The sequence below is a fragment of the Herpailurus yagouaroundi genome, unplaced genomic scaffold, assembly GCF_014898765.1.
Source record: "Herpailurus yagouaroundi ecotype Mexico unplaced genomic scaffold, PumYag 141, whole genome shotgun sequence".
NCBI classification, from domain to species: domain Eukaryota; kingdom Metazoa; phylum Chordata; class Mammalia; order Carnivora; family Felidae; genus Herpailurus; species Herpailurus yagouaroundi.
The window spans coordinates 499,536-523,518 of record NW_024412396.1 but is presented as its reverse complement, the minus strand read 5'-3'; the positions used below and the strand labels follow the sequence as shown (position 1 = coordinate 523,518).

Below are 23,983 nucleotides of genomic sequence, written 5' to 3'. Positions count from 1 at the left end.
ACTTCACTCCTAAGGAATTCATGGGGAGCAGAGGAGCCTGAGAGAGGGGGACTAAAATAGGAACTTTCTGTCTCATGTACCTTTTTTGCGCTCCAGTCTTCACCTGAACCGAGTTCTGCTGGAGGACTTAGGGTTCCTGACAGGTGTGGCCCTGGCCCCAGACGGTCACACCCTCATCTTGGCCAAAGCAGATTTGGAGTTGCTGCACATGAAGCCAGGGGATGCTCCCTCTGTAATCTGGTAGGATCCAAAATGCTGTTTCCTCTCAGGCTACAGAAAGAGGAAAAGTGGGTTAGTGGTTACCCTGAAGTTTGGTCTAACGTAGAACAAAATACTGGGATCTTATAGAGAGATGTTCATGGGTTTGCCTTCTTTCTTTCTTATAAACCAGGAGCGGCTTTACAGAATATCCTATTATGTTGTCTACCCATCAAGACTATGGTGTGTTTGTCCTACAGCTAGGGAACTCTGGAGTTCTTTATTTCATTGTAAGTCCTATTTGAGTATGTATTAAAATGAGCATTTGTCCAGGGCCAATATATATATACATATATTATATATTTTAATATTTATTTATTTTGGGGAGGGCGCAAGTGAGGGAGGGGCAGAGAGAGGAGGGATAGAGGATCTGAAGCAGGCTCTGCCCTGACAGGCTGACAGGGTCCGATGTGGGGCTTGAACTCACGAACTGCGAGATTCTGACCTGAGCCAAAGTCAGATGCTCAACAGGTGCCCCCCAGGACCAATATTTTTAAAACCTTGGGACCATGTTTGAGGATAAGAGGAAGGGAAAGGCATTGGTTCTAAATTACCTTCTCTTCCTTCAACTGGAGCATTCTATAGTGGGTTTCGGCTTTCCTATGAGGTTTTTTTTTGTTGTTGTTTTTTTTTTTTTAAACTTTTTTTTTTTCAACGTTTATTTATTTTTGGAACAGAGAGAGACAGAGCATGAACGGGGGAGGGGCAGAGAGAGAGGGAGACACAGAATCAGAAACAGGCTCCAGTCTCCGAGCCATCAGCCCAGAGCCCGACGCGGGGCTCGAACTCACGGACCGCGAGATCGTGACCTGGCTGAAGTCGGACGCTTAACCGACTGCGCCACCCAGGCGCCCCACCTATGAGGTTTTTTTGATACAAAAAAGGATTCTAGTTTTAAAAAGATCATGGGAAACCATCAACATAGGAGTTTTCTTAATTGCATTTTTTTCATGTCTCTCTTGCCTTGCCACTGCAAGTACTAATATCTGGAACAAAACAGACATATCTTATAGACAGTACATGGGGCGAAAGAGGGCAGACACAGAAGGGTACATGCTCCATGATTTCATTCAAATGAAGTTAAAGAACAAGCAGAAGAAATTTACAGTGATAACTCAGAATGTTGTTAGCACAGGGGGTGGGGGTGCTCTGGCATTGACAGGGAAGGGACGTGAAGGCAAGTTTCCAGGGTGATGGAAATGTTCTGCAGTTTGATCTGAGCAGTGATTACATGGATGTGTACATGTGTAAAAGTCCATTGAGACATACATGTAAGATTCATATGCTTTACTGTATCTAAAAGTTCAGAAAAGTTCTGAACAACCCAGAGCTGAAAAGAGTTGCTTTGGCTGGATAGGGTCAAGTGCAAGTAGGCTAAACAAAATGAACCATCCTTTCACAGAGGCAAAAGGAATCAGGAGAGTTTGAACAGAGCCTGAACTTTGATCTGACCTTGGAGAATCCAAATGGGACCCTAGTGTTAGTAACTCAGGCCAAACCTGAATCTGGTGAGTGTGATGAGTGGACTGAAGGAGTCTGGAGATGCCTTGTGGGGGATGGTAGGTCCTTCAAGGCTGGAAACCTAGCTCTAACCTCTGCCCTTGAAATGGCAGAGTCGTCATATTTGTGTGCCAGTTCTGATGGGATGCTATTGAAACTCGCCAAATGCACCCAGGAAGGAGAATGGGACACAGGTGACATCTGGCAGAAAGAAGCAGAAATGCCTGAAACTCCAACTCCAGGGACAGAGCCATCTATGAATGACAGCATAGATAGCTGGTCACCGCCCCCACAGCTAAAGACGCAGCAGCGTAGAAAGGTGAGTTTGAGGGAAGGATCACAAATAGAGGGAAGGAGGCTCTATGTCTGACAGACTGATGCTTCCTAACAGCTCACCATACCGCTTCTCCTTTCCCTCCAAGATTCACTCGGGCTCTGTCACGGCTCTCCATGTGCTGCCGGGGCTGCTGGTGACAGCCTCAAAGGACAGAGATGTTAAGCTGTGGGAGAGACCCAGTATGCAACTGGTAAGTGCATATATGTGTAAGAAGGGCTAAAGGATGTCACAAGAGAGCAAACTTAGGCAAAGAGTGTGCAAAAGATCAAAAATCTGGTTTCTTCTGTCTTTGCTATGATGTGCAACTGACCTGTTTCCAGATTAAAGGCATTAATGTGAGGGGCACCTGAGTGGCTCAGTCAGTTAGGCATCTGACTTCAGCTCAGGTCATGATCTCACTGTTTGTGAGTTTGAGCCCCACGTCAGGCTCTGTGTTGACAGCTCAGAGCCTGGAGCCTGCTTTGGATTCTGTGTCTTCCTCTCTCTCTGCCCCTACCCTGCTTGTACTCTGTCTCTCTCTCTCTCTCTCTCAAAAATAAACATTAAAAAAAATTTTTTTTAAGGCATTAATGTGAGAGATAAACAAGTTAGTAAGGAGACCCTAGGCTTGTAGCCCTTATCTCCCCCTTTTCTGTTCCCCGTTGTAGCTGGGCCTGTTCCAATGCGAAGGGGCTGTGAGCTGCCTGGAACCTTGGCTGGGCCCTAACTCCACCCTGGAGCTCGCAGTGGGAGACACACAGGGCAATGTGTACTTTCTGTCCTGGGAATGAAGGCAGAGACCACCACTGTGCTAGAGATGCAAAGCCTGAAGATACCAGTGGCTACTTTCTTGATTAAATTTTAAAAATAAAGTGTCAGAAAACCTCAAGTGCAGTCTTGCCTATGCTCTGAAGTGGATGTGGACCAAGAATATGGGAGTTCTAATGTGTTTTTTTTTTTTTTTCTGATTTAACATTAATTCTTATTAGAACTGCAGGAAAAAGAACCCAATCTATAGTAGACATTCTTTGAAACGAGGCTTTAGAAATCTTCTATCATTTGCTGACCCCAGGATCCTAAGATACCATTCCTGCCAGTAGGAGGGATGAGTGATGTTGGCCAGCACTTAGTTTGAACAGAGAGCTGAAGACCTCTCACTTAGTCAACAAAGAATAAGAGGGGTGCCTGAGTAGCTCAGTTGGGTAAGCATCTGACTCTTGATTTCAGCTGAGGTCATGATCTCATGGTTCATGAGATCGAGCCCTGTGTCAGGCTCTGCACTGATAATGCGGGGTGTACTTGGGATTCTCTCTCTCTCCCTAAATAAATAAATAAATAAATAAATAAATAAATAAATAAAACATTAAAAAAAAACTAAAAGAAGAAAGCATAAGAGAAGGAAGAGTGAGTTGAAAGTGCCCAGTTAGGGCATTTAGAGAGAACATTAGGCTCCACTCATAGAAACGGTGTCTTCTATGCAGAACTACCTACCCAGCTAAGAGATGAAAAGCCAGGGCACTGAAACTATGAGACTTCTGGTTTTCACACCCTCTGACAGAGCAGCAGCAGCCATTTGACTTGTATACATTTGTCAATATAGTAATTTGCATTCTTGGAAGAAATCACAAAAGTGTATCTCTCAAATTGAAGTTCACACAGATTAAAACAAATGAAAAGGTAGAATAATTATACCAATGGACTCACCAGGGACTGTGATCCTTCTAAGCTCTAGAACCTTATTTTCCTGTAATTCTATCTTATGGGAGAGGAAGTTCCCTGAGGCCCTTTCTAAGGGTTAGGGAAAGGTTAAAGATCTATGTCCCAAGAATTCAAGGGCTTGTATATGAGAAGCCAAGATTTTGTCCTGGTTGGTAAGGTTCTCTTAAAGAAATACCACTGCACTCTGACCTAGAAATGAGTTTTGTGGATTTGGGGAGTTGAGGGGTACTGAGTTTTGTTCTCATTTCACCTTGATTCTAGGTTTTACATGCAGAAATCACCTGAGGGACTTTTTCCTTACCTCTACCAATGCCTCATGGTCTCCCTCAGCCAGAGGATAAAGACATAAGAAATGCCATCAGCTGATGTCCTAATCATAGGTCATGCTTCTATCTTTTCTCATGTGCCTCATGCAAGGACTCTAAAAATACTTTCAAGACCACCTCCTCCGTACACCTTGTGACTAGAAGTCCAAATGAAGGTTTTTTGAAATTTATGATTTATAATACTACCTAGAAACGCTAGAGATCCATGGCATGGCATCATCCTAAAAGTTGCTGATTTCAATCTTTGGCCTTTTCCTCCTCTGAAAGCATGGGCCAAGGACAGGAGGAAGCCCTAGATGTCTGTCTTCCATGCATAAAAATTCTACAAAAGCACCCCACTGAAGGCTAGAGGAATGGAGATAAAGAAAATTAAAAGGCTAACTTGACCTTTGCTCAATAGACTCAGCCTTGTTGGCCAGGCCTCCTTGAAGGGGTTTTTCTATCTTTTTTATCTTGTAGACGTATGGCAAGGTCAGAGTATAATTGCTATGAGTGACAATAAGAAGAGACTCTAGGTAAAAGTAAGTATGTGCCCAAGGGAGTTCAGGTTTTAGTTTAAACATCTTCTGAGTTCTTATCATTAAGAAGAAATTCAGTGTCTCCTAGTATCTGGATGAGTTCCACAATTATAGTCATTGGATTGTGGGATCATAGGACATCAGAGCAGTCTTCTCCTACCCATCCACAAAAACATATTTTTCATATACCAAATTTTTATACGTTTCTACCTATCTATTCACAATCTGTTTTCAAATCGAGAGCAGAGCTCCTTAAAGTTTAGTTTGTAAACTAGTGCCAGTCCACAAATTATTATTATTAGTTTTTGTTTTATTTTTTATATTTGAGAGAGACAGAGAATGAGTGGGGGAGGGGCAGAGAGAGACAGAATCCGAAGCAGGCTCCAGGCTCAGCCCAACACAGGGCTCAAACTCACGAACCATGAGATCATGACCTGAGCTGAAGTCCGGCGCTTAACTGACTGAGCCACCCAGGTGCCCTGCCAGTCTACAAATTATTAGCGGTTCACAGTAGGTACAGAAATTGAGAGTAAGCATTTAGAAATTGTTATAGAAATTTGAACAGTAATCTTATATATCTGACAAATTTAATAATAAAAAACTGAAGCTTGTAGTTTGTATGCTTTTGACTTCATTTTCCTAGTTCCTCATTTTTATTAAATTTTATGAAAGTATTGTTCCATGACAGACCAGAAATTAAAACAAAGAAACAAACAATTGGTCCTTCATCACAGAAAGTTTGAGAAACACTATTTAAGAGAAACCCTGTAACCAAGTGGCTAAAAGCATGAACTTGGAAAAAGCCTGCCTGAGTTCAAATCTCCATGCCTCCCTTTCCCTGTCTATTAAATAGGAACAATAATGGGACTTACTTCTTGGGGATATTGTAAGAATTAGATGAGTCGCGGTGGGTGAAACATTTGATGTGCTAAGTGTTCAGTAAGTCTAGCTTGACTGTTCTTTTACTGACCCAATAGTGCAAGTATTACCTTGTTACTCTTCCTCAAAAATGTCTTCATTACTGGTATTTATTTAATTGGTCAGATGAAATCTGGGCTAAATTCTTCAGTTTTCAAAAAACTTATATATGTGGAACTGATATTCTTTCAAATACCTTATCTTTCCATCCAGGAAAATGGATGTGTTTTCTGTCAGGATAGTGAGGTTATGCTATGGTAACAACTCCAGAATATCAACAGCTTAAAATAACAAAGATTTATTTCTTACTCATGCCACAGCAAGGATTCATGAGCGATTCTGCTCTACTTTGCTCACGCTTAACATTTTCAGTGACTGCAAAGGCAGGAAAAAGGAAATGTGGCAAAAACCAACCAAACAAACAAAATCTGTGGGCTCTAAGTCTTCACTCTAGAAATAAAACACATCACTTCCACTCGTATTTTGTAAATATGAGCAAAGCAAGTCACATAGCCCTACCCACTGTCAAAAGGGAGAGAGGTATCATCCTATCTCGTACTGGGAGGGAGAACCAGGAACCAGATACACAGTTATACCCCTAAAGAACCTTTTGGCATTGGTGTTTTTCCAGTAAAATGGCTCTTAATCCTTTTTTTTTTTAAATCATTTAAGATTTCCAGAAGAGTATTCCTATATACTTTTCACCAAGCTTCCTCTAACACCTTACATAGCCACATTTAGATTCCCATTTTCTATAGTCCAGAATACATTGCATTTACTCATCCTGTCTCCTTAGTCTCCGCCAATTGTGAGTTTTTCAGTCTTTCTATAACCTTGACACTTTTGAAGAATACTGGTTCAGTGTTTTGTAGAATGTCTTTCAGTTTGGCTTTGTCTCATGTTTTTTCATGAGTGAACTAAGATTGTGGATTTAAGGGAAGAATAAAAGATATATGTCCTTCTTGTTATATCATATCTGAAGCACATGTTATCAACATGACTTCTTATTGGTGATGTTAATTTTGATCACTTAAAAAAAAATGTTTTTGAGGGGGCGCCTGGGTGGCTTAGTTGGTTAAGTGTCCAACTGGCTCAGGTCATGATCTTGCAGTTCATGAATTCGAGCCGCACGTTGGGCTCTGTGCTGTCAGATCAGCCTGGAGCCTGCTTCAGATTCTGTGTCTCCCTCTCTCTCTGCCCCTCCCCCACTCATGGTCTGTCTCTCCCTCTCTCTCAAAAATAAACATTAAAAAAAAATTTTTTTTTTAATTCCTTTCCAGTCTTTGCTGAATGTTTATCATGAAAGGGTGTTGGATTTTGCCAAATGCCTTTTCTGTATCTCATGAGATCGTCATGTGACTTTTGTCCTACCCTGATAGATTTGCATATGTTGAACCAATCTTGCATTCCTTTGATAAATCTCACTTCATCATGGTGTATCGTCCTTTTTGTTACTGGTTTAGTCTTGGTAGCATTGTATTGCGCATCTATATTCTTAAGGGAAGTTGATCTATAGTTTTCTTCCCTGGTGATATCTTTATCTGGTTTTGGTTTCATGTTACCTCATAGAATGAGTTGGGAAATACTCTCTTTTACTTTTTGGAGAAGTGTGTAGTCTAGTTTTAATAGCAGCACAGTATTTCAATGAGTGAATATATTTAACTAGGGATCTTTTTTTACATATAACAATGCTACACTGACATCATCTGTACAAACATGCATATCTGGTTTTTAGGTCAAAGGGTATGTACATTTTAAGTTTTGATTGGTAATCTGATCTCTAAAAAGTTACAGGCTACTGTTTTCATTTAAATAACCTTCACTTTTATCTAATGAAGTATGGTTTTGTCTGTGTGTGTGTGTGTGTGTGTGTCTGTGTTGCATGTGTTTACAAATAATCAGGAAGTCTTTGGATCTGACCTGGACTTTGGTACTTCTTAAATGGAACAGGGTATGTCAAAATTCATTCTATTCTCTCCTTTCCTCCCTGAGATGTATTTAGGCTTAGTGACAAGTCCTCTAAGTGCTTCCAGATTTTTGGACATCTGCTGAATCCTAAGATAAGTGGTGGGAGACCTGGTCTGCAGTTGGTAAATGGGGGAAAATGTCACGTTAGAAGATTTGGATGGGAACAAGGGAACAATTCGACCTCTGTTGTCTCTACCCTTCTTGTAAGAATACCCAACAAACTTCAGTTTGCATAAAAATTGAATTAAGTGGGGGAAAAACATCACTCTCCATTAGCATCGTCAATGCACAGAAGCTATTCTTCTGTGAAGAAACAGGATCCTGAGTAATTTGTAGCTAGCTGTGGGATACATAGAGCAATGGGTACTTTCTGTCCTGAAAATGAAGAAGTACGAATGTGAGAAGAAATAGGTGTTTGGAGAAGTTGAGCCCAAAGAAGCCAATGGTAGATTTGTGCTATTTTTATTACATAAAATATCAGAAAAGTCAAAAGTACAACACTACACATTTTCTTGTTTGAAGATCACATCTTATCCGGGTTATTTACTATTGACATTCACCACAGCTGCAGGAAATTAAACCGTACCTTTAGAAGGTATCGCATGCGGACCTGGTTGGGGCTATAGACAATGAATTCATTGTAGTTGAGGGTATAACCCTCTGGATTCAGAATTCCTGTGTCACTTGCTGGTCCTAAGGGTACTGTACTCCCATTCCTGCCAAGTGGAAGAAAGTGTGTCAACATCGGCGTCAGTGTCAAAAGTTGGAACACAGAAAGTAGAGAGTCTTATCTGACCAAAAGGAGTCTTCTGGCCCTCTAGACTGAATACTTACAGAGTGATGAAGGAGGCAGGACTGGGAGCCATCTTGCCCAGTCCCTTGGTGCTATGTTTGCCCTGAAGTAATCTTTCTGCCTCAGGATTGGCCTCTAGTAGCTCATTACACTGACCTAGAGCTACCTGCAAAGCAAAAGATCTTTTAACACCCACATCCTACTGAGAAGTGGATGGCTCTAAGGCCAAACAGAAAATCCCATCAGTACTTTCTTCCCCTACTCCTGCAGAGGAACAGAATGAAAATTGCCCTTGGTCCCCTCTCAGGTTCTCCCAGGTATACCTCCTGGTTCCGGAGTCAAACTGTTCTCTTTGGAAACATAGGAACTCATAACAAACTAGAGATCATAAATATGTTCATCTCACCTCTGATAAAAGCAGCAGTCCAGTATCCTTCACACGAGAAGCAAAGCAGTAATTGGCACTCTTAGAAGACATGTCGGCAAAGTAGATTCCTTTCCCAAACTGAAACATATCAACAGCCATGAAGGTCAGCTGCTTAACCCACTGTGTTAGAAAGGAGGCCTATACCAGTGACCCTATGTTTCCATTATCTTAAACACTATATAGACCCTTCTCTGTTTCTCCTTGCAGTTCTGTTCCAGAGAAGGCAGATGTATTGGTGAGTCTCTGCCTTCTGAGGGGGTAGATGGGATATCTTTAGGAATTTAAAGGAAGAGGGAAAAGGTAAGAAATGTTAGGGTTTTTAGTGAGCTGTTTTAATTCTTGGGAAGAATCCTAATCGAGAAATACAAGAGAAAAAAAAAGGACTGCGAAAATTATTGTTATCCTTTACCCTGGGCTTCCTTCCAGGATTCAATTTCTACTCACCATGTAACCTGTGATGGGAGCCTCAGGTGGGGCAATTCGAAGCCCATGGCTCAGGATTCCCACCCAGTTAGTAAGTCTGGAACCATGCCACAACAGCATCCTAGGGAAAAGCCATTATTATTATTGCCCCCTATTGCTCTCCAGCAGGGATAGGCCATAAACACAAAAAAGCCATTTTCTGCCATTTTCCAGAAGTCCCATAACCACACTTCAGGCAAGGGAATGTTTTCCCAAACCTAAAGCTAAACTCAGACCTGTTATGAAGGTCCTCTCTGAAGGCTTCTTTTTCACCCTCCTTCTCTACTTCAAAAACATCCAGCAAGGTCATGGTATAGTCCCTGTGTGTGGGAGCATGAGTAGACTGTAGGTACTGGGAAATCACCTGTGAAAAAAAATGAAAAAAATGGCTGATACAGACTGTACAAGAGACCAGACTGAGCTGAAGAACCTTGGGGCTTCTGGTAAAAACTGGCAGACTTCCTGCTCCCTAATGGTCTCACAAGGCAGTGAGAGAGCTGTACTTTCCCCAGTTCCTGGTACACAGAAACTCTGCTCTATGTAAAAGTTTGCTCTTAACCAGAAGCACTCAGAGAACAGTGGGGTTAGGGGGATGGGTCTTAAAGGCAGGAAAATACAAGACCATTTTTCTTACTTTGAACTCATAACTTTCATGGTCTAGAGGGTGCAAGGCACAATGTAGTTTCCTATAGTGCTGGTCCAATGGGTGTTCTGGGCTTTGCAGCTCCATCTTCACAAGCTTAATGGCAATTTCAATGTCTCCCAAAGCCTGGCAAGATGAGATGCAGGATCAATGTGTAGGAACTTGGGAACAGAATTAATGCTTCCCAATCCACACGTCTCACCTCTAGTAGTTGTACTTTGTCTGACAGCTCTTTTTCTGTCCGGATTAATGGAGGGGTACGGAGTCTAAGAACAGAGATATAATTCATAATCAGTTCTCTGATGTGTGACCGAAGGCACGTGACTGAAAGTAACAGACTAAAGATAGGTCCTTTAGAAAATAAGTATAAAAAACTGGGGTTTTCCACATGAGGGAGAATCTATATATATATAAAGAGAGGTTCCAAATATATAAATATATAAATATATGAAGAGAGGTTATGTACATAACCTTGGTATCTGTATACACTACGAAGTGATCCCAAGTCCAGTTACCATCCCTCACCATACTGTTGACCTCCTTCACCCATTTCGCCTACCCCCAACCACCTTCCTCTGTCTGGTTCTCTGTATCTGTGAATTAGTTTTTGTTTTGTTTTTTTTAGATTCCACATAAGTGAAATCATATGGTATTTGTCTTTCTCTGTTGACTTATTTTGCTTAGCATAACAGTCTCAAGATCCATCCATTCATGTTGTGGCAAATGGCAAGATTTCATTGTTTTTTATGGCTGAGTAGTATTCCATTGTATAAATATACCACATTGTTATCCATTATCTGTCAATAGATACTTAGGTTGTTTCCATATCGTGGCTATTGTAAATAATGCTGCAATGAACACAGGGATGCACATATCTTTTCAAATTGATGTTTTCATACTCTTCAGATAAATATCCAGAGGTGGAATAGCTGGTCCATATAGTAGTTCTATTCTTAGTATTTTGAGGAATCTCCATACTGTTTTCCATAGTGGCTGTGCTAATTTACAATTCTACCAACAGTGTATGAGAATTCCCTTTTCTCCACATCTTCTCCAACACTTGTTATTTCCCGTATTTTTTTAAATAATAGATGAATCTTTATATCAATATCCATAAAGAATAATTTGGATATAGTCCTGTCTAGGAGCAGAAGTAGACCTGTTGACCACTTAGGGTTATTTTTAGGTCACAGAGCTCTAAAAAGCAATGAAAGGAATAAAAACAGAATCGACACCAGAATATAGAATCAACAAAGATAAAATGTATTATACCTACAATCATTTGAATTAGGGAGTTATATGTCTGAAGGTATTTTACTTGTTGGTTAGATAGCTAGACCCATATTCTCTTGGGCAACTTCCATTTGGTCAGAAAATATGGTTGTAATCAGGTCAGGAGTTTGCATTCCAAACTTGTAAGCCGACTAAATAGGCTATCTCTAAATTATTTTGGCTCTGTGTTTATCCAAGATGATCATTTCATTAGAAATGAAAGATTAAAAAAATTATAGTTGCTGCTGAGTGATATAGGGGATATGGTTAGGTAGAAGACCAAAGAGAAGTAACAGCACAGGCTTTACCCAAAGTCATGTGGGATCCTTGTGTAGAATTCATTGCATGCTTCCAGGAGAGCTCGTCCATGCTGGCCAGCCCTAATACAATCCTCAATCTTCTTAAGAGACTGGTAGCCTGCCTTGATTTGTGCCGCTGTCAGCTTCCCTGTAGGCCCAGCCAAAGATCATCAGATCCCACACGTGGAGTCTTACCCTGTAAACTGTATTCACATGCCTACCCAACAAAGACTCTCACAACTCAACTTTCAAAACAGCTTCTCTCCCCTCATACTACCTCTTACCCCAGATCTCCTGTTCTTCATTCATACTATCAGCAAACTTTAAATCATGAAGGTGACTAAATATTCCATGAAAGGAACTAGGAAATGTAGAGAGGGAATGTAGGATAGCATCTGAAGTCCTACCGAGAGGGGCTTTCTTGGTATCATATTTCATTTCTACCATCATCTCTTCCATGGCCTGGACATTACAGATCAACTCTATCAGCTCCTGTACACGGAGATCTAGCTGCGATTCTGGTTTCAAGGGGGATTTAAGAGATTCCTTTTTTGTTTTCTCTTCATTCTACAGCCAAAAAGAAAAGAAAAGAAAAATATCAAAGTATCTATTTTGAGGTCCCTGCAAGGGATGGCTCTACAATATTCCTGGCAGGTGAACATCAATCAGCCTCTGCCAAACCACAGGTTCATTCCATTATTAACCTAGTTAGAGTACTCATTGTGACTCCTACATCTGCCTCCCATAGTTAAACACTCAGAATAAGTCTAAAAGGCTCTCCTAATATGCTGGTAAGAATGTAAAGACAGCTATTATGTCTCAGATCTTCTCATCTTAAAATGACTAAGACTTTTACATTTTTCAGATACTGTATGTAACAGTTTTCAGCATCCTGGTTGCAACTCAATTTGTCAAAATTATTATTATTTTCTTTATTGGTATGGTATATACTGGTAGTATATAACCAAAAGTGAAGACAACTTTAAATGCAGTTTCATCACTGTGACTATGTATTACTCCTCTCTGGATCCATACATTAAACTTCAGGACCTGAGATTTTATAAGAACCATACTAGACAGTAGAGACTAGACAGCATTTTCTATCTTCATTCTATAGTCCCTTTAAGATTACAAAGATCCGTGAAAGTTATCCCTGAGGTAACTGTTATCTTCAGTTAGGTGGTGAACAGCAAGACTCAAGACACCCTGGTCTGTTCTAGTCTAGGACCTGATCTAAGCCATTCTCTTAGACTTCACCTTGGTTAAGAGGAAGCAGTTTTCTCCCCAAATGTGTAGTCAGTTTACCTGTGCATTGGTGGCATAGTCCATTTCTAGCATATCATATTTTCCAGGCACCTTCTTAAACTTCTTACGATCCTCCCAATTGTTTTTTGTTTTGTCAAGGAATCTGTAGAATCCATGATGGTGAGAATATCTTACAAATAAGGGTCTACTAGGAATGGGCTTATAATTGTTTCCTTAGAACATCTCCAAACTATGTCTCCCCCCAACCCCCAAACTTCTTAGAACTCTTTTATACCCAACTTCCCACAAATCTGGACTCTAAATTAGGATCCTGAATAGAAAGAAAAGCTCTGGAGACAAAGGGAACAAAAAAATGGGAAAAAGGGGTCCTTGAGCTTCTTAAAGGCCCCAAAATACCACATAAGCCATTGAGATTTTAGACAAAAGATCCCTATCTGCTCCCTGTCTCTGAAAGATTCTCAGAGACTCCAGAAAGCTCTGCATCCACATCATAGTGAAAGAATTTTTAAAACTCTAGCTGCAATATTCTCATCCTACCCACTTGGGTTTCCCAAGTTTCCTAAATTGTTGGTCATGTGCTAATTATATTAGATTCTTCTATTTTTAGTCAATTTCAACATTAGGTGATATAATCACTAACTTAAGGAGGCAGTTTGGTGTTTCAGTCACAGAATGTCACAGTGGAAATACATTAACAGTGAGGCCAAATCACACTTCCTATAAAATTCTTAAAGAAGACACATCCCGGGGCGCATGGGTGGCGCAGTCGGTTAAGCGTCCGACTTCAGCCAGGTCACGATCTCGCGGTCCGCGAGTTCGAGCCCCGCGTCGGGCTCTGGCCTGATGGCTAGAGCCTGGAGCCTGTTTCCGATTCTGTGTCTCCCTCTCTCTCTGCCCCTCCCCCGTTCATGCTCTGTCTCTCTCTGTCCCAAAAATAAATAAACGTTGAAAAAGAAAAAAAGACACATCCAAGAAGAATAGTATTTTTTTGGTACTCACTTCTTCTGAAAGATTTCCTTGGCTTTGTTGAGGTCCCCTGAACAAGCCACCAAGCTGTGCTGCCCCATTTTCCCCACTGCAAAGTAAATGCCACACATAAGATGGTTTCCTGTCAATCCAAGAAGAGTTCTCTCTCGAAACAAACCAGCTCTCTAAGGTCTCCCTGCTTAGCATGTGACAAATGGGCAGGAAGGGGAGAAGGAAAGGTGAATGGATCCAGGAAGCTGATCCTGTTGATACTAGTTACCTGCTAACTGCCACAGTCCCTGAGCAGCATTAGCAGACCAACTGCAGGACACTCCCAGCCTCAACAGTCTGCCCTAGGTTTTTCCAGTGAGGATGCTTGCTATTCCATTTGCAAGCCCCTCCCAGGTTACAGAGCCTCCATTCTACCAACTGAAACCCAGGGGATCTTTTGGTTACTCACTAAGCCGCTTTAGGCTTTCTAAATGACCAATCAGAAGATCCATAATAAAAGTCATTACCCCGGCCCCATCTCATCCAAACACTGAAGTGCCTCTGGGCATCATCTTCTAAGAGCTGAATCAAATAGTACTTGTTGTTGTTGAACTGAAGATTAGTCTATGATGAGAGAAATATGAACATAAGAGAGAGGTTTACAAATGGAAGCCAATAAACCAATGACTCTTCCTTGGTCACCGGCGGTACCAGTTATTGCTATAAGGAAAAGGCTAATATAAGGGACTTCAGAATTAAAGATCTGGGCAGTGGGACACTGTCATCAGTAATTATCAAGAAGAAATTGCCATAAATAGAATGGCTCCTCCCTTTACCTGATTTAGCATGACATCATAGACATCCTTCCCTTCACAGTACACATGGGCCTAGAGAGAGAAGGAAAAAATTGACATCAGCATATTCTCAGCCCTAATGAGATCCTAAGTGACACTAAATTTTCTTCTGCCTCAAGGTGTCATTCTCCAGCACTGCCAACAGCCATCTTCCAAGGAAAGAAATGCCAAAGTATGTTCTTCTCCCCATAACCTGTTATTCCTATAATGAAAACACGTTGCTTTTTTTGTAATTACAGAAAAACAAATGATTCTGACAGTTAAAACCTGCTCCAAAGGAAGCCTTTTTTCTGTATTCTTCACATCCTTTTCACATTTATCAGTAACTCACGCCATACCAGGGCAGTTTCTCATTAGAACAGAGATGGTTCTTCCTTCATAATGGTATAATTTTCTAATTGAGAAAGAGAATGAGGTGTGGGAAGCTGATGACAACCCCAGAAGTTAGAAATACCGATTATTATCCCCAAACTCCACCACTTCCATCTCTTAGCCTTGGAGAAAATTAATCACAAGCAGTATTTGGGAAAGGACTCTTAAAATGAGTCCTAGCAGTGTTCTGGACAAGAATCCAAGTAACAAATGAACAACTGCTTTCTGAGAAACCGATGGGCAGAGGAGTCTCTCACCTTCCCCACCTTGGTTGTGCACTCCGGGTCCACAGGAGCTTTTCCCTTTAACAGCAAAGTCTTCACAGACTCTGAGGAAAGACAGATATGGACTACAGCTACTTATATGAGGATCAAAAATAGCTATCATGTCATAATTAACTTTGCCCTTCCCATGCAATCCTGATCTGCCCAGTTCTCAAGCTGTTTAAACTACATGAAACTGAAGATTCCGAGAAAGTAGATGAGTACTACACCCAAAGGATAGAATATTAATTATATCTTCGAGAAAGGAAGAAGAGTTGAAAGAACAAGACATCCCTCACCCGCAGCCTCCCATAGACATTCTTGCTAGCCTCCCTGGCCTACCACTTGAAGCTGACCTTGCTTATCTTCTGTCCTGTCATTATTGGCCTTTCCTTCAGTCACAGGCTCCTTCTTTACCCCCTGCCTTTCACATCTTCGAGTTTTCTTTGCAGGAGGCCAGTCTTCCGTAGCTACGTTGCTATTATTAACTCTTCCAGCTTTGTTTAATGCTACAGAAGCTATGGGCACAAAGAATGGGCAAAGAACCAAAAGAAAGAATGAGTACCCACTGAACACGATCCTACTTTGAAAAAACATCATCTTTTTAAAGAAATGGCTCAAGATGGTTTTGTAAATTTACAAAGAAATAATAACTGCATACCACTGTTCTTGATAATAGTCTGAGAAATCACTTCCTAAACTGCTATTCTAGCCAAATAATAAACTAAACTAAACTTAAATTAAATTAAATTAAATTAAATTAAATTAAAATGGAGCCCCATGGGCTCTTGTGAGCTCATAGCCTAAGGCAAGAGTCTCATAGCCTGCTTATCTCTATTTACTCATGCCCCCAAACGTTCTCAACATCTATCCTCAAACTAAGGTGGTATGAGATTGTGGTTAGTAGAGTGCTCTGGAGTTTGTCTCTAGCTTAGAGCCTAGCCCTGTCTCTTCTGGCTGTGAAACCCTGTAGAAGTTATTTCATCTCTTTGTACTTTAGTTGCCCCCACTGTAAAATCCAGAGGATGACAAAAATAGTATATAATTTGTAGGATGGACTTATGCACTTAAAAACATAGTACACAGAGAGTATGATGGCTCATTAGTCCCAAAACCTGAATTTTACTATCTCTGAAACTGGTATGCATCCTACAGTGGATGACATATAAGCAATGAATCACGTTTTAGTTGGAAGCATTTTTCCTTTCTTAGTGATACATAATGATGCACCTTACAATTAATTTTTTTTAATTGGACATTAGGTGTTTAAAATAGTGCTGGCACTGTTAGTTATTAGATGTCTACAAGCAAGCCCTTCTCATAATTCTGTAATACAAAAAGGTCTGAGAACCGAAATTTTAAAAGTTTTACACCTAAACTAGCTTGATAGCTAAGGGCGGGTCAAAGGGCGACGGAAGGGGAGGGGCTAGGGCAGAGGGCACCGTTCCCTTCAGACTCCCCGCCCCTCCAGCATTAGCCCCCTCCAATGTGCTCCGAACCTCGTGCTCTACCGCTGCGAGTCCCCCGCCGCCGCGCCGCCATGAAGCCAGAACTTGGACGTCATCAACCCTCTCCCAGGAATCGCCCGCCTAGAGTCACAAGGCGGGAATACAGCGCGCGTGCGTCCTGGAGAGAAGACGTCTACAAAGGACAGGGGCGGTACACCCCTCGATATTTGCATGTTGCTGTGTGTTGTGGGAAATCACCATAACTGTGAAATGTCTTTAGGTATGGGAGTCTTATAAATGCTCTGCGGGGCCACCCTTTCCCATAGGGCGGAGGGAAGCTCATCGGTGGGGCTACGCGCTGAGTGCCTTAAGTCACTCTACCCCATGTCCCCTGGGAAGGTCTGAGACTAGGGCCAAAAGCGGCCCTAACAGGGTCCTCCCTGAGTTTCGGGGAGGTGAGTTCCCAGAGAACGGGGCTCCGCGCGAGGGCAGACTGGGCAGGAGATGCCATGGACCCCGCCCTCGAGGAGGGGCCTGGCGGATGCCTCCTTAGCCGGAGCTTGGAAAAGACTCACGGCCAGCGAAGTGAGTTCAATGGCTGAGGTGAGGTACCCCCCAACGGGGGGGCCTCATAACCCAATTCAGACTACTCTCCCCCGTCCTCTTTTTGAAAAAAAATAAAGCAGGACAAGGAGAAAGTTACAATTACAAGTCCTAGCTAATAGTGGAAATCCTAGAATAGAAAGCTCTAATAGTGGAAGTTTGAGTAGTGAAAGCTTCAGAAAGTTGAGTTTGGCTAGGGGAAGAAAGGGGGATACAAGGGTCAGGGGAGCTATGGGAATGCTAATGATCTAGGGAGACTTTGAAGACCAGAGAAACCTGGTCATTTGGCTTTTACAAAGGTACTTGGTGATGACCTTAGGAGTTCTCAGATATTTGGGTGCCACCGCCCCACAGAGGGTGAGGGCAGTGCACCTAACAAGCATAACAAACAGACTTCAGATCCCCGCCCCCTATCCCAGACCCTCTGAATGTGAGGGTCTTCATTCTTACCGATAACACCCGGCAACCCTGGTATTGGTGATTTTCATTATATGTATAGATACAGAGATATTTATATATTCATTACTTCAACAAATATTTATTGGGGACCTTACTGGGTTTGGGGGTTACAATAGTTTGGTCAAGATAGAGAATATTTTGGCCAAGATAGAACTCATGTCTTCATGGAGTTCACAGTGTAGCTGCGGGCAGATATGAATCAAGTAATCACACAAGCAGAAGCAAAAGTACAGCTACAATGGAAGGAAGTTCTAATGGGAGAGTAAACTGCGGAACTCATCACTGAGGCCATGACAAGAGTTGAGCTGTATTGGAGAATCACAAAGTGAACAGGGGAGAAAAATGGCTGAAACAATGAGTGCAAAAGGAAGCGTGGTATGAGATCAGCCGGAGAGGCAGCTAGTTTCCACAGCAAGCTAGGCTAGAAACTATATTTTGTCCTACTGCGTGTGTGTGTGTGTGTGTGTGTGTGTGTGTGTGTATGAACGACAGATGGGTTAAGGACTAATATTCAAAAATAAAACTTGAAAACTCTTAGGCAGAAAATACACACAAATATCTTTTAGATCTTGAGGTAAGGAAGGGGTTTCTTAAGACAAAAGTCACTGAGTATAAGAGAAAATATTAATGCATTTAATTATATTAAAATTAAAGAATTTTGTTCATCAAAACACATAAAATTTAGAAAAAAGAAAACAAAATTCTCATTGTTTGCATGTGGTTTGATTGTGAATATAAACAATCCAGAAGAAACTACAGGATAAAATTTTTAACTCAATAGGAAAGTTTAACAAGGCTGATAGAAAATAACCTGTAAGAATAAACTGCATTTTTATAACAGAGCTTCAAACAAATAGAAATAGAATTTTTAAGAAATGATAGTGTTTAATATAACATCAAAGTGTATTAAGTATTTGGGAATAAATCTAACAAAATGTAGATGCTCAACAAATGCTTGTTGGATGGGATTGGTTTGGTTAATTTCTTTCGTTGGTAGGTCAAAATCTGTTGCATCTAACTTAATTATAGCACAAATAAGCTAGACTGGTCTAAAAGGCATTAGTTTGGAGATAGGAAAATGTACTAAAAATGGAAAATTTATTAAAACTAGCTAATACTCAGCAGAGCTTTCTTTGTGTACTAGACACTGAGTAAAGTGCTTTAACGTGCATAATCTCATTTAACCTTCAAAATAATAAAAGCTAGAATTTATTTGGTGCTTACTATGGTATGAGCTTTACATACATTAATTCTTACAACAACCCTACAGGGTAGGTATTGTTTTTGTCCCCATTTTATGGCTAAAGAATTTGAGCTTTAGAACATTTTAAGTAATTTATTCAAGCTCACACAGTCTATTTGTTTGCTAGGGCTGCCATAGCTAGCTCACACACTGGGTGGCTCAAACAACAGACATTTATTTTCTGAATTCTGAAAGCTAGAAATCCAAGATAAAGGTGTCTACAGTGTAGGTTTCTTCTAAGGCTTTTCTCCTTGGATTGTAGATGGCTGTCTTCTTCCCTGTCTTCCCAATCACTATCCTCCCTCTGTGTCTATGTGCTAATCTCATCTTCTTAAAAGGACACTGGTGATACTGGATGAAGGCCCACTCATATGACCTGTTTTACCTTAATTACTTCTTTAAAGGTCCTATCTCCAAATACAGTCACATTCTGAGCTCGTGGGAGGGTTTAAAACATATGCATTTGGGAGGCAGGATCACAATTCAGCCCGTAACACCCAGTTCATAAGAGGCAGGTCAGATCTATGTAACTCCAAAGTTTATTTTTATCTACTAGACTATTGTATTTGTCAAGTTTCTTGGTAGTAATTACCATACTCCCCACATTTTTAAAAATTTATTTTTATTTTTAGTTTTTCTTCTCTTAGTTGTTATTTTTTATGGTAGTCAGTGAGAATTACTGAGATATATTTTGAAGATATAACTTAAAAAAATTTTTTTTAATGTTTATTTATTTTTAAGAGACAGAGAGAAACAGAGCACGAATAGGTGAAGGACAGAGAGAGAAAGAGACACAGAATCCCAAACAGGCTCCAGGCTCCAAGCTGTCAGCACAGAGCCCAATGCGGGGCTTGAACCCATGAACCATGAGATCATGACCTGAGCTGAAGTCGGAAGCCCAACCGAATAAGCCACCCAGATGCCCTGAAGATATAACTTTTTATAGTCAGACACAAAGTAAACATAACCAAAACAGTATTAAAACATGTCACTGATAACTAGAAGAAACTATTTAACAAATGTGTGGTGAATGAGAATTTTCTTAGGTCTTAAACAAAACAAGAAAACAGAGGAAAATAATACATTTGCCTATTGATTCTTAAAAAAGAAAATGAAAGAATTTTAGAAACTGCCCAATGGAAAGCTACAGTGTTTAAAATTTGAATTCAATGTACTTAACACATAAAGAGCTATCTAATAGTCATAAGAGAAACAAAATTTTCTGTGGATAACTGAACAAAAGATATGAATAAACTGCAAATATGAAAAGCAAGGATATGGAAAAATTTTTCAGGCTCACATGGCATAAAAATGCAAAGTATTAGTATTAGTATTCTACAGGACAATCGCCCTGTTCTCTTCAAGTTATTGTTATAAGAAAAAAAGAATAAGATTGGCACTGTTCTAAATTAAAAGAGACTTTTCAGGCATAACAACCAAAGGCAGTGTTTGGTATTTGGATGCTGGTTTAAACAAGCCAACAATAAAAATCCTTTTGGGAGCAAGAGGGTATGCAGATATGAACTGAATATTAGATGATTTTAGGGGATTATTTATATAGATGTGGTAATGGTATTGTAGCTATGATTTTTATTTTTATTTATTTATTTATTTATTTTCAATGTTTATTTATTTTTGGGACAGAGAGAGACAGAGCATGAACGGGGGAGGGGCAGAGAGAGAGGGAGACACAGAATCGGAAACAGGCTCCAGGCTCCGAGCCATCAGCCCAGAGCCCGATGCAGGGCTCGAACTCACGGACCGTGAGATCGTGACCTGGCTGAAGTCGGACGCTCAACCGACTGCGCCACCCAGGCGCCCCTGTAGCTATGATTTTTAAAAAGTTCCTTTAAAAAATGCATTAGGGGTGAAATGTCATGATATCTGGAATTTGCTTTGAAATACTTCAACCAAAATAATCAAATGAAGCAAATATTGTACAATACAGACAATTGTTAAATGTAGGTAATCTATGTAGAGATGTCCATCATATTCTTTTCTCTAGTTTTCTGTGCACTTAAAATTGTCATATTACATTGAAGATACATTAAGGAAAAAATGATGGAAAAAAAGGATGAATTAGTCAAGACAACTGTAATTAAAGAGAAGAGCCAACTGCAAATCAAGACTTCATATCCTGGTAAGTGAATATTTTAGGTAGTATTACTGATTATAATGTGATATTCCTAAGATGTATTTACATTTTTTATCATGTCATAATGACAGGAAAAATTTGATTAATCAAGCTAGACATAAAAGATACATAATTTCGGGGGAAGTCTACATATTTCAAAAAGTAAAGTGTGTGAAAAATGGATTTGTGATACCCAAGATTAAACAGATACTTTTTTTAAATTTCTTTTTTTCAACTTTTATTTATTTTTGGGACAGAGAGAGACAGAGCATGAACAGGGGAGGGGCAGAGAGAGAGGGAGACACAGAATCGGAAACAGGCTCCAGGCTCTGAGCCATCAGCCCAGAGCCTGACGCGGGGCTCGAACTCCCGGAGCGCGAGATCGTGACCTGGCTGAAGTCGGACGCTTAACCGACTGCGCCACCCAGGCGCCCCACAGATACTTCTTTAAAATAGAAAAGGACTCTTCCTAATGACTAGTTTAGGTTTGCATCCCACTGGACTGGGTAACTAGTTCCCATGTCCAGATAAGAATCGTTTAGTTCATACATAAGATCATGCAAACCTCAAATGGCTGAAACAATCTAGAAATAAGTATGATTTTATTTTCTTTATTTGGGTTCTGAGAAGGTATAGAAGTAGTATCTAAAAAAAATTTCTGAAATCCCAGAATCTATAAAATATATAGGGAGAAATAGCAGGAGCAGAAGAAAAGTGAAGAGGAAGAGAGAGAAGGAGGGAAAGAAAGTGGAAAAAGAAGGATAAAAAATTTTAACAGTCGTATTTGCACAATGTAAGTGTGAGTTCACTGCTCGGACTTGTAATCGTTAAGATATTTTTTGTATGCTTTCCATGGACATGCCAGCAGTATTCATATTGCTGTGGCATCATAAATTTGTTCAACTTTTGGGAAATGAAACAGTAGCAAGGTTTCAGAAGACCCGCAGAGCCTGACCAATGCGGAAGAAAGAGAAGACGTATCAGCAGGGCTACTGATGGGATAAAGTGGGAAGGGGAAGGAATTATAGGTCCAGAGAAGAAGGAAGGAACCAGCTGAAAAGCCTGGTGAAGGATTGTGATTACAGCAAAGGGACCCGGGAGTGTCTCATGGTCAAGGACTTCTTGTAAAATATATCCTATGGAAGAATGGAAGTGGGGAAGAGATGAAGAGAAATATTAAGTGGAGCAAAAGAGATGAACAGAGTAGCTGCCATAGAGGTAACTACAGAGGGAGCTGAGAAAGGAGGTTTCTGAAAAAGGGTGATTTGGGGGGAAACTTGTTTGCTTTCTTTTGCTTTTGTTTTTGTTTATAATGGTACAGCAGGAATTGGGATAATGGGCTAAATCTGTGATACTGTATAATCTTTATATCATTTGGTAACTATAGATATGTAACTGACATGAACTCTTCCACAAATTTAGAGTGTGTGTGGAGGATGGGGAGATTGTTGTTTCCCAGTGCCTTACTAAGAACTACAAGCCTCTCTCTTCCCCAGAATTCTCTAAAAATACTTAGGGCTTCAGGGAGGAGCATTCTCTTCTCCTGAATTCACTTTAGAGACTGGGCAGCCTTTACTATCCACCCTTGAAACACGTAGGGTCCGTGCATCTCTGCCTTTATATGTCATCTTGGTATTCTAAAGTTCTTTACTAAAGTAGTTTTTTTTTTTCCACAGTGATTTCAGAGAGCCTTATACTCATCTTTCTGGGGTTCCAAAATGATCCGCTAATATCACTCACTGGAGAAGAAGAAAATCTGCAATGTAATCTTGTTACTTTAAGAAGCAGGAAATTATGAGTGAGTGTAGGTCTGTAATCACAGAATTTATGAGCAAAAACTAATTTCCATTGATTTCTTATATCTTGAAAGAATTGTATGATGTGTAAACAAATAGAAGTTTATAAGTAAAGTCATGCAAGCAGTTATTTACTTTTTCATTTCCTCTCTATATAAGAATGAAGGATGAGCAAGGAAGGAAGGAGAACATGAATTGACCATGTACTATGACCAGTCATTTTGTTAGACTCTTTCATATATTTGTATATATGTTAGGGAGGGAGGTATTACTTTCCCTATGGTACAGAGGAGAAAATTGAGTCTCAGAGAGTTTAAGAAATTTATTCCAGATTGTGCAGCTAGAAAATGTCTTGGAAACTATCACAATTTATGTGAAATGTCTCAGAATATCCCTGTTCCGCACCTTGAAATAGAGATTTTCATTTGCTACTCTAAAGGAGGAAAAAGTTTTCCTTAACCTTCTTAGAGTCCCTGGCAGGATCTGAAAATTGAACTGACAAAAATTAACAGGAGGAAAACATACAAGTTTTATTCAATTTTCACATGTATGTATGTGGGAACCTTCACAGAATGAAGAAGTGACCAGAGTAGGAAACTTTTAAACTTTTAGACAAAGAGACAAATTTGTGAAGAATTGACAAAAGACAAAGGGCTTTGAACTAGTAGTAGAAACTGGTGAAGAGCTACCAAGATAAGGGTTAGTTTAATAAGGTTGGTTTATACAACTACATTTTCAAAGCCTAAACGCTTAACCACACCCATCTTTTAGTCACTGGCTTGTTAACTGGAATATTACCCTGAAGGTAAGTTCTAATTTGAATGGATCTAGACTGTTTATAATGAAACCTGTTACTTTGCATAAATTAACCCTATTGAAGTCCAAAGGTTAGGAAATTATCCTAAAGGAACAAAATTGTTTACAGTAGGGCCATCTAAACAAGCATGTGTATAAATAGCTTGAATTAGCCTATGTTTGCTTGTGTTAAGTACTTGATCTCAAAAGGAAACTTGGTTTAAAAAGGTCATTCTAAAAATAGTGCAAGTAGCATCACTGTTCTATAAAGACACAAGTAGGTGAAGGGGGGGGGTGTTGTATCATTTTGGTACCTTTTAAGGTAAAGGAGGAGGGACTCTGCTTTTAACTCATTAGCCAATCAGACTCTGAGG

The 23,983-nt window shown here is 40.3% G+C and overlaps 2 protein-coding genes and 1 long non-coding RNA gene across 14 annotated transcripts in view; 2 read left to right on the top strand and 1 right to left on the bottom strand.

Annotated features, from left to right (window-relative positions):
• TEP1 (telomerase associated protein 1) overlaps positions 1–7,699 on the top strand; it is a 45,406-nt gene extending 37,707 nt beyond the window's left edge. For 2 of the 10 annotated variants that reach the window (XM_040476495.1, XM_040476493.1), the window contains 3 exons: positions 97–240; positions 392–488; positions 1,872–1,972. In XM_040476495.1, the coding sequence (XP_040332429.1) occupies positions 97–240; positions 392–488; positions 1,872–1,873 (243 nt within the window). In that variant the 3' untranslated portion in view covers positions 1,874–1,972. Of the gene's footprint in view, positions 1–96; positions 241–391; positions 489–1,660; positions 1,768–1,871; positions 2,078–2,149; positions 2,286–2,742; positions 2,964–4,054; positions 5,019–7,547 lie in introns of those variants that run through there. The other 8 variants (XM_040476487.1, XM_040476492.1, XM_040476488.1 and 5 more) reach the window with 8 other exon arrangements.
• A 269-nt stretch (positions 7,700–7,968) lies between these two features.
• Positions 7,969–16,771, bottom strand: PARP2 (poly(ADP-ribose) polymerase 2). 3 transcript variants are annotated; one of them, XM_040476501.1, is made up of 16 exons: positions 16,643–16,771; positions 15,488–15,649; positions 15,126–15,196; positions 14,479–14,529; positions 14,170–14,266; positions 13,685–13,760; positions 12,725–12,827; positions 11,827–11,986; positions 11,429–11,567; positions 10,051–10,114; positions 9,840–9,974; positions 9,442–9,569; positions 9,188–9,287; positions 8,723–8,821; positions 8,358–8,482; positions 7,969–8,239 (listed from the first exon to the last, which is right to left on the bottom strand). In XM_040476501.1, the coding sequence occupies exons 1-16, from the start codon at positions 16,671–16,673 to the stop codon at positions 8,080–8,082; spliced, it is 1,701 nt and encodes a 566-aa protein (XP_040332435.1). In that variant the 5' UTR covers positions 16,674–16,771; the 3' UTR covers positions 7,969–8,079. The 3 variants fall into 3 exon arrangements, with proteins under 3 accessions (XP_040332435.1, XP_040332434.1, XP_040332432.1); XM_040476500.1 differs by having other exon boundaries at positions 15,135–15,196; positions 16,631–16,763; XM_040476498.1 differs by having other exon boundaries at positions 16,631–16,762.
• Positions 16,772–20,764: 3,993 nt separating this feature from the next.
• On the top strand, positions 20,765–22,932 carry LOC121031244 (uncharacterized). The gene is made up of 2 exons (XR_005790625.1): positions 20,765–21,024; positions 22,695–22,932. It is a non-coding gene; the product is annotated as an uncharacterized LOC121031244 (long non-coding RNA).
• Positions 22,933–23,983: the final 1,051 nt, after the last annotated feature.